Source organism: Stegodyphus dumicola, chromosome 2, assembly GCF_044657685.1.
Source record: "Stegodyphus dumicola isolate Sdum_Otavi_A_Nest chromosome 2, ASM4465768v1".
Classification (NCBI taxonomy): Eukaryota; Metazoa; Arthropoda; class Arachnida; order Araneae; family Eresidae; genus Stegodyphus; species Stegodyphus dumicola.
In genome coordinates this window covers 282,329,014-282,344,830 of record NC_140769.1, presented here as the reverse complement: position 1 = coordinate 282,344,830, position 15,817 = coordinate 282,329,014, and the positions used below count along the sequence as shown (strand labels likewise).

At 33.2% G+C, this 15,817-nt stretch overlaps 1 protein-coding gene across 1 annotated transcript in view; it reads right to left on the bottom strand.

Annotated features, from left to right (window-relative positions):
• Nucleotides 1-15,817, bottom strand: part of LOC118203011 (homeobox protein DBX1-A-like) — a 237,416-nt gene that overhangs the window by 94,507 nt on the left and 127,092 nt on the right. The window contains exon 3 of the mRNA XM_085812225.1: nucleotides 9,095-9,220. Coding sequence (XP_085668351.1) covers nucleotides 9,095-9,220 — 126 coding nt within the window. The remainder of the gene's footprint in view (nucleotides 1-9,094; nucleotides 9,221-15,817) is intronic.

Below are 15,817 nucleotides of genomic sequence, written 5' to 3'. Positions count from 1 at the left end.
TCTAAGGGAATTTGACATTACCTTACCAACGTTAACGGACAAATACTTTCTAAGACTATTTGGAGAGATTTTTGACAGCATTGTTATCGTTTACAAAAGCTGGACAAATGAGAAAAGGTATTAAAATGATAGTAAAATAAAAATAATTTAAGGTTTTTAACTGAAATTACATATATATATATATATATATATATATAAGAGAGAACGACACCGCTGTAATCCTTCTCTAATAATGATGCGAAAAATACAATTTATAGTCATACATTTTTCAGCCTGATTCAATATAGAACTCACAAATTTCCATACAAAAATAAACTAATTCTGTTTCATTATATCGGCAACACTGGCGTGCAGTTTTTAATGATTTTCGTGCTTCTAATCAAATAGAAGCGAAAGATCGAGTTCCATCCAATATTTCACCTACATTCAATATTAGTCGGTTAAATATATAAAAAAATTGATCAGAATTGATCGGAAATCAATAACGCGAATAAACAAAACACACCTTCTTTAGATATACAGATTTCGTAAAATTTACAAATTTTTAATTAACAAACTCTATTATTTGAAAGCGAGCAGTGGCAACACTTTTCGAAATAAAGCATTTTTAACTCCAACGCTCGAGACTGTTGCCACTGGAAGAAATGAGTGCGAAAATGAGTGTTTTCCGAGTTTTTAATTAATATCGCGGCTGATTAAAGCCGTACGAAGATGGGAACATTCTAAATGGCTTCGTGCAAAATTTTGGAATCAGGAATAATCTATTTAATGTTTGATAATGCTATTTTTATTTCACTGTAAAACTTATAAATTTTTTATTAACAAACTCTACGATTTGAAAGCGAGCAGTGGCAACACTTCTCGAAATAAAGCAGATTTTTATCTCCAGCATGCGAGACTATTGCCACTCGGAGAAATGAGTGCGAAAATGAGTGTTTTCCTAGTTTTTAATTAATATCGCGGCTGATTAAAGCCGTACGAAGATGGGAACATTCGAAATGGCTTCGTGCAAAATTTTGGAATCAGGAATAATCTATTTAATGTTTGATAATGCTATTTTTATTTCACTGTAAAACTTATAAATTTTTTATTAACAAACTCTACGATTTGAAAGCGAGCAGTGGCAACACTTCTCGAAATAAAGCAGATTTTTATCTCCAGCATGCGAGACTATTGCCACTCGGAGAAATGAGTGCGAAAATGAGTGTTTTCCTAGTTTTTAATTAATATCGCGGCTGATTAAAGCCGTACGAAGATGGGAACATTCGAAATGGCTTTCTGCAAAATTTTGGAATCAGGAATAATCTATTTAATGTTTGATAATGCTATTTTTATTTCACTGTAAAACTTAGAAATTTTTTATTAACAAACTCTACGATTTGAAAGCGAGCAGTGGCAACACTTCTCGAAATAAAGCAGATTTTTATCTCCAGCATACGAGACTACTGCCACTCGGAAAAATGAGGGCAAAAATGAGCGTTTTCAGAGTTGTTAATCATTATCTCTGATTTTAGCTACTTTTTTTTGGGGGGGAAAAAGGTGGACGTCATACTTTTCCAGGACCCAGAAAAGAATTGTAGAAAATTTGGTGACGGTAGCTAGTGATAGTGACGATAGTGACTGAATTAATTGCGAACAAACACGCAAACAGACTTTCTTCTTTATATATATATAGATTATAATATAAAAATTTGTCTGCATTTAAATATGTTGCATATGCCTTTATAGCTTGCTACGACTAATTTAATTTAAGGGTATATGTTTGGAAGATATTTCTTATGTTCCTGATACTGTAAAGAATGATAAATTTGATAAGCTGTTATTTTTAATTATTAATTATTAGAAACAATGAAAATATATTGCTGAAAATTATTTTTCATAAAATCGAGCGCAAATAATAAAAGACTCTAAAAATTGCAGATATCCTTAGTAAGGTTCATTTTCCCGTCAATTCGAGTTTAACTTGGTCATTTCTTCATCTTCTACAAGACCGAGAAGAAGATTCAGGCGAAGGATCTTCAACGAAATCACCGCAAGTAAAAGTATTGCGGAGAAAGCATCGCGAAGGTCCAGTTAATCCAATATGGTTAAAGCACACGAGAGTTTTCTGTTAAAGGCATGTTTCCCTTAGAAAGTCCTCCACGAAAGGCATCCCTCCCTTTAGGCAGATAGCCCTCGTGTGCTTTGCCATAATTAAATACACCAACTGTTAAAGGCATGGAGGTAGGAAGTAATAGTGGCCCTAAACAGGTTTCTCCCGTACCCTGCTCTGAAGCACCGGGGATCCCTACGTGTTTACCAAAACATTGGGTTATTTACCATTAAGTTCAATGGGTTTTTGACGCGATCGAATGTAAATATTTTGTAATTACGTCGTAAATATACATATAAATCTATATATTTCCTTTTTCTACAACACTTCAGAGTCCTAAGTATGTGAAAACAACATTTTTAAACAACATTTCATTCTGAACGGAATTAAATGCTATACTTTTCACAGAACAGTTTTCTCAGAATGGTTTAATTTGAATGAAATATTTTCACAAGTTTTCGTTAATTACATTAGAAAAAAAAATTAAGGTAATTCGATTTTATTCGTTTAAGGTACAAAAATTAAGATCAGCAGTGTTGCCACTGCTGATTTTAATTTTTGTTAAGTTTATTGTACTATTTATATTAAAATTATGCTTTATTTCTTTTGTATTTATAGAGCTTCTTCCTAAAATACTTTCTTAAAGATGACATGATTTTTTGGCTTCTGAGGCATCTTTTAAATCGAAAAATGTAAGTCAATTTATAATCAATGCTCTATTCGGTTCATTTTAAATTAGAGAATTATTAGAAATTAGCGAAATACTTTAAATAGTACTTGACTTTCTCTGAACATTTCTGAAAGGGAATGAAATAAGTTTTTTTTAAAGTATTATTTAAAACTTGTAACTGAGTTATTATAAAACGTAAGGAGAATAATTCTTTTAATTATACTTATCAGTTTTTTTACCCTTCATTTCAACAATACATATTCCAAAAATCTTTTATTACTTTCTTATTACAAATGTTACAAATTATTCTTATTACAAATTTTACTTTATTACAAATGTGTGGTTCCAAATCAAGGGAAAGCTAACTTCTTGGCATATCTGTGTGTATATTTATTAATTTTGACGAGGATTGCAGCATTTGATGGTAATTTTATTTTTAATTAACCCAAATAAGTAAAACCTGTAAGCCCAAAGTGATTATTTTTCAGATATATAAAATTAAAACGATGAGTTTAAAATGAGCAGCAGTAAAGCCTCTCCTGTAAAAAATTTTAAAAGGTACATGTTACAATAATATATGGATGTGAAAAAAATTTATTTTATTTAAAACATTTTGGCGTTTGGAACATAAAATAAAAGTAGCGAATACTCCATCAAGGGTATCGAAAGACGTGTACAATTTTAAAGGTTCCGCAAGGTATTTTTCATTCTTTAAGCATAACATTTTTGTTAAAATCTATATTTTTGTAGTTCAACAGCTTAGAATTTTATAAAACAAATTCATAATCAAAATCGCTGTTGTTAGTTATCGAAAAATAACCAAGATGTGATTTTTGCGTAAATGTCCCTAAACTATACAAATTGCTACTATCCATCACACTATGAATGTTTCTTTCATGCGAAAGTGTCCCTTTTTCGATTTGTATGGAACTATTATGTGTCGAAATACTATCAGAACACTGTCAAGTGAGCTTCTGAATGTAAACAAAGAACACCCCATCTGGTGACCGAAGCTTCGAAGCGGTGCTTCACCTCTAGCGCCGGTTCTAGCATGGTTAAGGGGATGAGTGTTTTCATGGAGGATTTTCTAAAAAAGCTTGATTGGCAATAGTTGTCTTGTTTGCTGAGTTATTTCTTAAACTTCGCTCGTAAAATCTTCCATTAATCCGTGCGGTGAAATCTTTGATTGATTCTATTTTTAGATCCGAGCGCAGGTTTCTGTTCCTTATGAAATACGCAGCACCTGTGGTAATTCTAAGAGCTTTATTTTGCAACACCTGAAGTTTTCTGTAGTCGTTCTCGCTGGCAGAAACTGAAAACTAATGCTTTGTCTGGTCGTTTATAGATTTCCCCGGTCATTTCAGAAATTTCCGGGCCCACCAGCGGCCGAGCGGTAAAGTCGCTAAACACTGGTAGTTCGGTCCGAGGTTCGAATCCCGCGAACGGGCTGGCTGCATGGGTGTTTTCGTGATTTTCCCCATGTGTAACGTGTATACGAGCCAGTTTCTCTTAGAAAGTCCTCCACGAAGGTATCCCTCCTCTTAGGCAGATAGCCCTAGTGTGCTTTGCCATAATTAAATACACCAACACCATTTCAGAAATTTCCATTACCTTTTTCTCGAAATAGGCTAAAAGGCATACACAGCTACAGTTACTAAGGGATCGAACCAGTTACAGTGACACAGGAGTCAAACCAAAATGTCGCTAAGTTTGGCGACTTTTGACGATTTCTAGTCAAATTTAGCGATAAAAATTAGTCGCCAAAAACATGGTCAAATTGGCGAGACAGCCGTTAAATGGACTTACCCATGTAACACTGTTTTTCAGGCAATACTTCGCATCATGACGCTTTTCATGTTACATTATACGAGAGGTACTACAGTTTACGTATAATATCACGAAAATTATGTACATGTTGTATGCAAAATTCGTAACAATATGGTATTTTTTATTTATTCATCCATCGTTCACCGATCTTAATGTTTTGGGCTTTGAATTACAGGTTAAAAGCAAACTAAATTTATGTGAGTGGACTTTTATTCGGCGCAAATACATAAAATAAAATTAAACTTTTCCATGCTTCAGTGAATGTTTATAAAATTCAAATATAAAGGTGACCAAAAAGGTAGAGAATTTATGCAAAAAAAGCTTTCGCGTAAAACAGCTCCCAACTTGATATCAAAGCACATCTGAAAGAAATACGAGCATTTGGTTTTGACATTTATAGGTCCCGACCAGGAACCAAATGAAGCCAAATATCATATTTCACGGGAAAGCAGCATGCGGCGCCATGTTTCGCCATTCACTACATATTAGAAATCATGAATACCAATATTCTGAGAAATAAAGTCCCAATATTTCCGCGTTCGGAGTTTTATTGGATTATTTATGTGAAAGATGTAAAGGCCTGGTGACAGGCTAGCAGCCTGGGTAGTAAATAATAGTCATTTCTTCAGATGGATATATGTGGAATATGGACTACATTTTAGAACCAAGAATGATTGAATTGAAAGTGTGCAGATATGGCATCGTTCGTTACCTTCCGTAGGAAGATCTTGTTGAAAAATATGTAAATATCCAAATGTCAAACTCACAATATACGCCATTTTTGGACTTGGAGGAAAGAACTTAAATGTCTATATCGCAAAAAAAGTACAGCATTCGAAGCTATTATCCTGCATCTAAATTAACAACATTATAATAGAATAGTTAATATGATTTGATATCTAAGGAAAGCCCAAAACGGCTATTAATTTCGTTTTGGCATTTTAGATGGGTTCACTATAAATGTCGGTTCACTTTATAAGGTATTTCTCCCGCCTTCCATGCGTACCTTCGTGGTGTAGTGGTTCTGCACAATGGGTCGGTATTCCAGAGATCCGTGGAAAACCGACCCAGTTCCGGCGAAGACGATTGCTCATTTTTCATCTTGCCTGCTTTCAAAAAAATCCTACTGTCTCTACAAGGTGTCCGCCGATAACATCGCGGATGAAAACGTAGCGGAGAAGACAACGCAAGACGAAAACGCCGTGCTGCAAAACATCGTGGGAGAAAACATCGCAAAGAGAAAACATCGCAGTCTTAAAAAATCGTGGTACAAAACATCGTCGTTGAAAATAAAGCGGTTCAAAAACTTCGCAGTTGAAAAACATCGTGATAAAAAATAAAGTATCTACAAATCATCGCATGACGATAACATCGCAGATATGCTTTTTTTTCAGGCTTTAATAACTGTAAATGGAAATATGGTTCTCATAAGGATTTGTGAGTGCAAGATGTAAAGAAGAATAATTTTTACTTTCACAGTTTTTTATTGACTAATAAATTTTTGTTGAAAAAGTAAGAAGGAAACTTAAGCATAGAATATTAAATGCAACTTATAGATTATACTTTTCATGAAAAATTACCAGTAAAAACTTTATAAAAAATGATTTATTTATGGCCTTTGTTAGTTAACTATGTCGGTTTAAAATTCTATTGAGTGCTATAAGTTGCATTAATTTTCTATACTTAAGTTTCCTTCTTATTTTCTCAGCAAAAATTTATTAGTTAATAAAAAATATGAAAGTAAAAATTATCCTTCTTTCCATCTTGCGCTCACAAATCATTATGGAAATATCCATTTACAGTTGTTAAAGTCTGAAAAAAGTATGTCTGCGACGTTATCGTCATGCGATAATTTGTAGATACTTTATTTTTTACCGCGATATTTTCGACGACGATGTTTTTAAACTGCGAAGTTTTTGAACAGCTTTATTTTCGACGACGATGTTTTGTACCACGATGTTTTGTAGCACGGCGTTTTCGCCTTGCGTTGTTTTCTCCGCGACGTTTTCGTCCGCGATGTTCTTGCCGCAATGTTTTCAGCTGTAACTGCACACTGGGTCGGTATTCCAGAGGTTCCGTGGTTGGATTTCCGGCGAAGGCGATTGCTCATTTTTCATCTTGTCTGCTTTCAAAAAAATCCTAATGTCTCCACAGTGGCGCCCAAACTAAATGGGTTGTCGATGATGATTCTTCACAGCCAGAATTTTACGATTGGGTCCCCTAAAAACCCCAGTCGCCCTTTAAAAGGAGGAGTATATTTCTCCCGCTTTCCTAGCGTGCTTTCGTGGTGTAGTGGTTCTGCACGTTGGGTCGGTATTCCAGAGATCCGTGGTTCGATTCCCGGCGAAGGCGATTGCTTATTTTTTATCTTGCCTGCTTTCTAAAAAACCTAATGTCTCTACAACTTTTCAAATTGTTGCCAACAAATATTAGAGCCCTGCATTATATTTAAAGAAATTAAATAATGAAGAATGTGCACGGATGTATGTATGTTTCTCGAACCTTGATGAAAAAAAAAAAGGGTAGAGACATCCAGTTCTGAATAACGTAGTCCTCCATGATGACCGAGACTTTGAGCACTTGTAAGTAGTACACTGTCTAACATATATGTAAGTTCAGTACTAACATTTTCAGTGTCTAGCATGTACGTAATTCAATACGTTGTCTAACATATAACTAAAAGTCTTGCCTTTTCATTTTGATTAATTAAAACCGCTTTTTCTTTAAAAATAGTTTTTTGTCTCATTTTCAGCATGCAATACATACATTAACAAAAGTGTACATAGACCCTTTCTTCGGAAAAAATCCACTTATCCGAATGGGGTCCGGCCACAATTGATTCGGATAATTGGACTTCTACTGTACTTTGTTACGAAAATGTCGTTTTAATTGCTATTATGCAACATGTCGCGAATGAACCATTATGCCAGTGCTACTCGAACTATCTTTATTACTTAATTCTTCTTCATGAACGAACTGTTTACTATGAGTTTAGATTACTCTACTCGAAATAAGTATTTTGCTTTACCAGATTAATTCTCTAATTATAATAAACTAGCAGCTTCGCTGCCAGCCTTCGTTTGGCTTTTGTACCGGAAGAATGGCTGAAGGGAACACCAAACGTTAAATTTAAAAACTGCGTAGAATTTGACTTTGCAGAACAACTTCATAAAAAAATTTTATTATGTATAACAAAATTACAATGAAATAAGCAATATCCTTTAATACAAATATTAATTATCCTAATAAATAAATTAACCAACTTCCCTTTGCAAAATCTTAAGAACTCAAATGGTATAAAGGAGGTTAAGAACTTTGTTTCTTAAAAAAATCACTCAAAAGTTTTCAATATTTTAAAGACAGTGAAATGAGCAATAAATAACATAAAAGAATACAAAAAACAAAAAATTCGGGAAAAGCAAAGTATAATTAATGATATTTTATCTTATATTTTCAAGAGAAAAAAATTACAATGAAATAAGCTATATCCCTTAATACAAATATTAATTATCCTAATAAAAAAATTAACTAACTTTCCGTTGAAGAAAAAAAAAATCATGCAAAACATTTCAATATCTTACAAACAGTGAAATAACCAAAAAATAACATAAAGAGACTCAAAAAATATAAAATTCCGCGCAGAATTTTACTCTACAGAACAACTTTATCAAAAAAAAAAAAAAAAAAAAATAATAATAATAATAATAATAATAATAATAAAAATAATAATAATAAAAAGTATTATATATATATATATATATATATATAAATGACAATGAAATATGCCAATCTCTTAAAAACAGTGACATAAGAAATACGATGAAAAATTGTTGCCAAAATCACATTTTTAAAGATGTGAGATGTGAGAAATGGACTCGGAAGCTTTATTTAAAAAAAATTTAATAATACAAAATATTATCATTTTTCGAAAATTCTTTTTGTAAAAGCAGTCGCAAGGATGAAAGTTTAACGTGTCCAGAAATCAAAGAAAAATAAACTGTACATTTTTAAAAATAAACTTTTTTAGAAAAAAATCCCTTTGAAAAGGTGTTAAGCTTTCTTTGTTAAATAAATTCGTATTGAATCGATTTATTGAAACACGAAATTTATTTTAAGTTCGTAAAATAGCTAAGTGCCTGCGTTTCATGACTATGTGAAAATGGAGTGTGTAGAGTAAAATCTCGCTTTCCTATAGCCCATTATGTCTCAAAATGACGCGATTTCGTCACAAAACATAAAATAGAAAAAATTTCTAATTCGAATTTCGAAAAAACCGCTTCGAGGTGCACTGGCTCTTGTCTAGATGCACCTATGTACCAAATTTCGTAGTCGTGGGTCTATTAGCTTACGCGCAGCGCGAACGAGACACACACACACACACAGACAGACTCTTTCTTTTATTATATGTAGAGATACTAATTTGAGAAAATCAAACATCAATGCTACCAACTCTTTCGATCATGGTCTCAAATTTTGAGATGCGAATTAAATAAAACTTGACTTACCTGTGAAGTAAGGGTTTCGACAGGCAACCAATGAATGCAGTGGGGATTCTAGGAAAGGCCTGGGGACGGGTTTTGCCACAGAAGATGCGGCGTATGTGTAGGCAGGTGGGCAGGGTATACCAGCACCTATCAATGAAAAATCAAGCAAACTGTCAATTAAAAAATATGAAGAAGTGGAAGCTATATCTTAAACACCTATAGCAAAAAAAAAAAAAAAAAAAAAAAAAAAAAACATTTCTTGACGTAAAAACTCAGTACTGTAATATTCCGAAGTTACGCAATGGGTGATGACGATGAAAAATGCATAATGTAATAATAAAAGCGCATAATTAATTATTAGTAATAATAAATTATTCGCATTATAATTTTTCCTTCGCTCTTATTTTAATTAGACATGACGAAGAACTGAAAATACTATACTAAAGAAAATATTGATTATATTATCTCCTAATATAAATTTAGTAGAAGTATATATATATATACTTTCGGTGCGGGCGATTGCAATCGAAATAGGAATTGCACAACTACATGTTATAGCAGTTCTATAGATAAAATTTCAATGTTCTGAGGCTACTCGTTTTTGAGTTATGCGAGATACATACATACGTACATACGCCACGAAAGTATCTCTTCAGAATCCATTTTAAATCAGTTTTATTATTCGTTTGGAGAAAAAGAGTCCTTTATTCCGCCCTAACGTACAGATGTAACGTACAGTAAAAACTCAAAATATCTGTATTAAAATTTACGAAGTAAATCTTAAACACTTATTTCCTCGAAAAAATTCCAGAAAGGATTAAGCATGATTTAATTCGCAATAATAAATGAAGGCGTTATTTATGTGTTGCGAAGCTTAGTCTCTCTAGATTGGCAACAAATCTACATTTCTGTGTTTCAAATGTAAACAAATATGTCCGCCATGTTATTTAAACCTTAACCGCACTTAAGCAGCTTTTAAATTGTTGATAATTGTACAAATATTGCTTCCACAATTACGAAAGACATAAAAACCTTAACCGGAAGATAAGAACAACATAATTCAATCATTTTTAAAGCAAAAAATGTACAATTTACAAACATATAAGAGTAAAGAAACTGAGATCACTGTGCCGAGTAACAAAGTATATATATATATATATATATATATATATATATATATATATATATATATATATAGTATTTATGTACGTTTGGTGCGGCCGATTGCAACCCAAATACGAGGTGCACATCTACATGTTATAGCAGTCCTATATACAAAATTTCAACGTTCTGAGGCTACTCGTTTTCGAGTTATGCGAGATACGTACGTACATACGTTCGTACAGACGCCACGAAATATTCTCTTCAGAATTAATTTTAAAGCAGTTCTATAATTTTTTTGGAGGAAACGAGTCTTTTATTCTGTCCTTACGTACAGATATCACGCAAAAACATCGTTCAATTGAATTCTGTAGCGGTCAAAACGAATATTTTCGTTGCAGTACGATACCCGAAATTTTTCGCGATTACAGTACTTCCTTTTCACTTCGTACAAGGAAGTAAAAAAGCGAGATGAAAAAAATAATCATTCATGGACCACTTAATTCTGCATGTAATATTTATTCCATGTACCCAATGATTATAATGCTTCAGCAATGATGGATTAAAACCTACAAATAAATCTACCGCAGCGAACTCTGTTCCCTTCGTCACTTCAGATTGATAACGCTGGAAACAGAAGTCAGCAACTCTTTGCAATCGATATTTGCCGGCCTGTCCTTTTGAAGAGGTAGGGACGCGATCTTTGTTAACTAAATAATCACCGTGTAATTAATCGGTCGGCATGCGTACACTAATTAACAATTAGTCACCGAAAAAGGCCTCCCTGCTTCATTTGCATATTTCCTGACTGCCACCCCCCGCACGCACCTAGAAGGGGGGGGGACTACCAATTAGGAACAGCCACCAGTAATTAGACTCGCATTTCTGCCGTTGTAGCTTCTTTAAAAGTTGGCCCTTCGGCGCTCTAAACCGCAGGAATTATTGACACGGCGGTAATAATTTTGGCGCAGTTTTGAAGGCGATAAATTAGCTTTCCTTGCTTTCTGCTCCCTTGGTCGCGAGCGGGTTGTTTTAAAGTTTATAAATGCCTCTGGTGTTATTGGAATTTTAAAGGAGGTGGAACCGCAAATTGAGGTAAGGTTCATTGGAAATTAAAGATGGTAACGGTTACCCTGGAGAATGTAGCCGAGGAAATATATGGGAATAACTGATTCCCTCTTCAAAGAGTTGGAAGGTGGGTGAGGGGCGAGGAAGATTTTTGGAATTATAATTTTCGCGATATTTCACAGTCGATTGGGCGTAAGTAAAGGAACGGTTTGATTCTTTATTCGTGAAAATGCGCCAGTGGCGTTACGTAATTACATGCACCAAATTGTCGCCACTGCGAATTCAGTCCTGGGTTTGGGTCGTAAATTGACTGTAACTTTTGTCTCATTGAGTCCTTAAAAGATATCTGCATTACGGGCATTATGAGTTCCGAGTAAAGTTTTCATTAATTAGGTGCATATTAATGAGTTTTGGATCGTTGAACGCTTGCGACACTCGAGCAAAAAGAAGTAATTGCCTGTTTTGTTTCTGATTCTCGATACGAGATCTTAAAATTAAGAAGTTAACTGTTTGAGATCTTCATTGTTTGCTTGCTCCATAAAAAGATAATAAAGCGAATGAATTATAAGAAATAATAACTGTGTGATGTTGGTAAACTGTGTAACAGAAATCTGCCTTTTATGGCAGCGAGATGTTCATATTAACTATCCCTTTGCAGTTCATCAAGCTATTCCATCTTAGTAAATATATATAAATACCGAGTGCTTAAGCAAAGTGTGGCAGAAAAGTGGCGAAATTCTTGCTAGAAAGTTCTGCGTTAGTGCACCACAACAGCCCATTCCCGCAATAAAGAATGTTCCTAATTTCTTGACTGCCTATCAGTGCAGTTATGACTTCTAAATAGAGCTTATGTGATAATGTACTACGCTACACAGGGTTAGCATAAATGAATCGTTCGTTTTGAAAAGGCTATATTTTCAAAAGTATTTCACGTGCACACATGGAAGATATATGAAAAGAACCATAAATTCACCAAGTTTATACACCCTCTACGAATAATTTAGTATGTGCCCTTTTGGTGACACGACACACGTCCAAACAATAATAGAGCTCATTTCATACATTTTGAAGCATTTTTGTCTAGATGTTCATCTTGTCGATTGACCAGATGTTCGGAATACCACAAAAAACTGTGTGGAAGATTTTGCGCCAACGGTTGCATTTCAAACCGTTCCATGTGTAGCTCCTGCAACATTTAAAGCCGGAGGTGTGTGTGTGATTATGGCAAAGCCTCGAGGGCCATCTGCCTAAGAGGAGGGATGCCTTCGTAGAGGACTTTTTAAAGGAAACTGGCTCGTTAAAGCTGGAGGGTTACGCTTACCAACTAAATTTTTGCGTCAACATGCACATAGAAAAAATTGGTATATTATTTCAGAGAAAGTTCGATTTTGTGTCGAAATACTTACGTTAAAACAATGTTATATATAAATTTTAATATACGTCCTAAGTCGCGCTATCGAAACAGGGAAAGTAATGTCGCTGAACGCTGGTAGTTCGGTCCGAGGTTCGAATCACGCGAACGGGCTGGCTGCATGGGCGTTTTCGTGGTTTTCCTCATGTGTAACGTGTATACGAGTCAGTTTCCCTTAGAAAGTCCTCCACGAAGGCATTCTTCCCCTTAGGCAGATAGCCTTCGAGGCTTTGCCATAATCACACACACACAGACGAGACAGGGAAAACGCAAGTTAATTTTCGACTACCGGTCTACTAGAACGGGAGGTATAGAACTGTCTTTTTCTGTGTGTGTGTGCAATGTGTTTTTCTTGCAACGTTAACAACACATTATATGGTTAATGATTTCTTGTAGTGACAATTTATTATGGGCAAGTATACTATGAAAAGAGAAAATTAAAACACAGTGCGAAATTTATAGTTCTCAAAGCAATAACATGTACCTAATAATAAATATTAAATAACTAAATTATAGAAGAAAATCATTTATGCATTAATAAGTCATAACAAATGACAATTGTACATTAATATGTGACAATTACGCATTAGTGTGTGACAATTATGCATTAATATGTGAACATTAAAAACCTTTCATAGCTCTTAAAAAGCGATAATATGTACTACATAATGATAAAAATTAAATAACTAAATTATATAAGAAAATCACTTATGTATTAACATGTGACAAATAACAATTGTACATTAATATGTAACAGTTATGCCAATAATGCATTAATATGCAACAAATGACAATTATGTATTAATATGTGAACATTAAAACCTTGCACACAAATAATAATTCGTTATTACACAGGATTACTATAGTTTATATTATTACAGGATTACCGTAGCATTCAGTTATTTATTTATATTACAACAAGGTTACTGTAGTTTTCAGTTATTTATCTTGACTATCGGTTTTCGGCACATTAACTATAGCTCCGTTATGCTTTATCAAGTAAATGATTTGGCTATAAATATTTACAGTAGCATATACACACAGTACATTTATAATGAAGAAATTCTGTAAAATATTTAATTAAATTTGTGCAGTTTAGTTGACAGTACTAAACTGCACAAATTTAATTAAATATTTGTACTTGAAGAACAAGCTGGCCAAGCTTTATCGCTCTTCGCTTATCTTAACGGGGAAAATCAATAATCGTGCGTTTCTTCATTTTTGTTTATTGCGAAACATTAACAGGTTTACGTAGATGATCATTTCTGGGCAGTCATATATACAGAACTGAGGCCACCCCACATATACGAAGATTTGTGTCTCCAAATAAAAAAGGATCAAGGAAAGAATCCTTTTTTTATTTGGAGACACTTCCTTGTAGAGTGAAGTACCCAGGGTAAGAAGCTATATTACATCCGGATGTTCGTGTTGCATTTTCCTGCTTTAGCCTCTGCTGAACCTATGCAACAATTCGTGCTACGGAAAATGATGAGAATTAAATGTGTTATCCCTTAAAAAGGAAGAACTTGGGAAAAAAAGGGAAAAAGTTGAATGAAGAAATTAACTGCTAAAAGAATTTTTCTATTGGTGTATGAAACGAGATCATTTACGTCAAGGATGTCAAACTCGACGCCCACAACAAATATTTTTGCGGCCCGGCCAATATATCGGAAAATAATAATATATAATAATAAAATAACATATCGACGAAGGAAAAAAATGAAATGTTTACTGCTAAGTAGTTAACGATAATTTATTCAGTGTTGTTAGATTATTCACAGCGAGCTGACACACACACTACTTAAATTACAAATGCGTGTGAGTAGCTTGCGTTCAGCCCATGGAGGTAGGAAGTAAGATGGAGTCGCCCTAAACAAGTTTCTCCGTACCCTGCTCTGAAGCACCGGCGATCCCTACGTGGTGACCAAAACATTGGGTCATTTACCATTAAGTTCTATGGGATTTGACGCGTTCGGGTGTAAATATTTTGTAATTACGTCGCAAATATACATATAAATGTATATATTTTCTTTTTCTACAACACTTCAGAGTCCTAAGTATGTGAAAACAACATATTTTTAAACAACATTTCATTCTGAACGGAATTAAATGCTATACTTTTAACAGGACAGTTTTCTCCGAATGGTTTAATTTGAGTGAAATATTTTCACAAGTTTTCGTTAATTACATTAGAAAAAAAAATTAAGGTAATTCGATTTTATTCGGTTAAGGTACAAAAATTAAGATCAAAGCTTATTGTATTATTAATATTAAAATTATGCATTATTTCTTTTCTATTTATAGAGCTTCTTCCTAAAACACTTTCTTAAATATGACATGATTTTTTGGCTTCTTTTAAATCGAAAAATGTAAGTCAATTTATAATTAATGCTCTATTCGGTTCATTTTAAATTAGAGAATTATTAGGAATTAGCGAAATACTTTAAATAAGTATTTCGCTAATAATTAAATAGGTATTAAACTAATAATTAAATAGGTATTAAATAGTATTTGACTTTCTCTGAACATTTCTGAAAGGGAATAAAATAAGTTTTTTTTTTTTTTTTTTTTTTTTTTTTTTTTTAAAGTATTATTTAAAACTTGTAACTGAGTTATTATAAAATGTAAAGGGAATATTTCTTTTAATTATACTTATCAGATTTTTTTCTTACCCTTCATTTCAACAATACATATTCCAAAACTCTTTATTACGTTCTTAAGTGCGCATCTCATAGCATTTGCTTTACAATACCTTTTAACAGATTGCTTTCCAATACGAACAATTCTTGCTTAAATAATTTTATAACGTATTTGACAACAGGATTTCAATTTATGTTTACAATTCAATATTAAGGTTATTATATATTTAGATAACATTTATAATCATTATAAATTAGATACATTTAATCATTAGATTTCTTCACAGTACTTTCACAGTTGTTTATAAGTAAATAAATTCTTCATTTCAAATACATTTATAAATAATTTAATGAATATTTAAGTATTTTGTCAATGGCAGATACATGCTTTTTGCAAGCACATGCATAAATACCCATACATATTTCCTATTTATCATTTCCGACATGTGCAAATCTTTAATTTCTGTGCATTCACTATATTTTTCGTGTAAAGTAATTTACACTAATTTAGCATACACCCGAAAG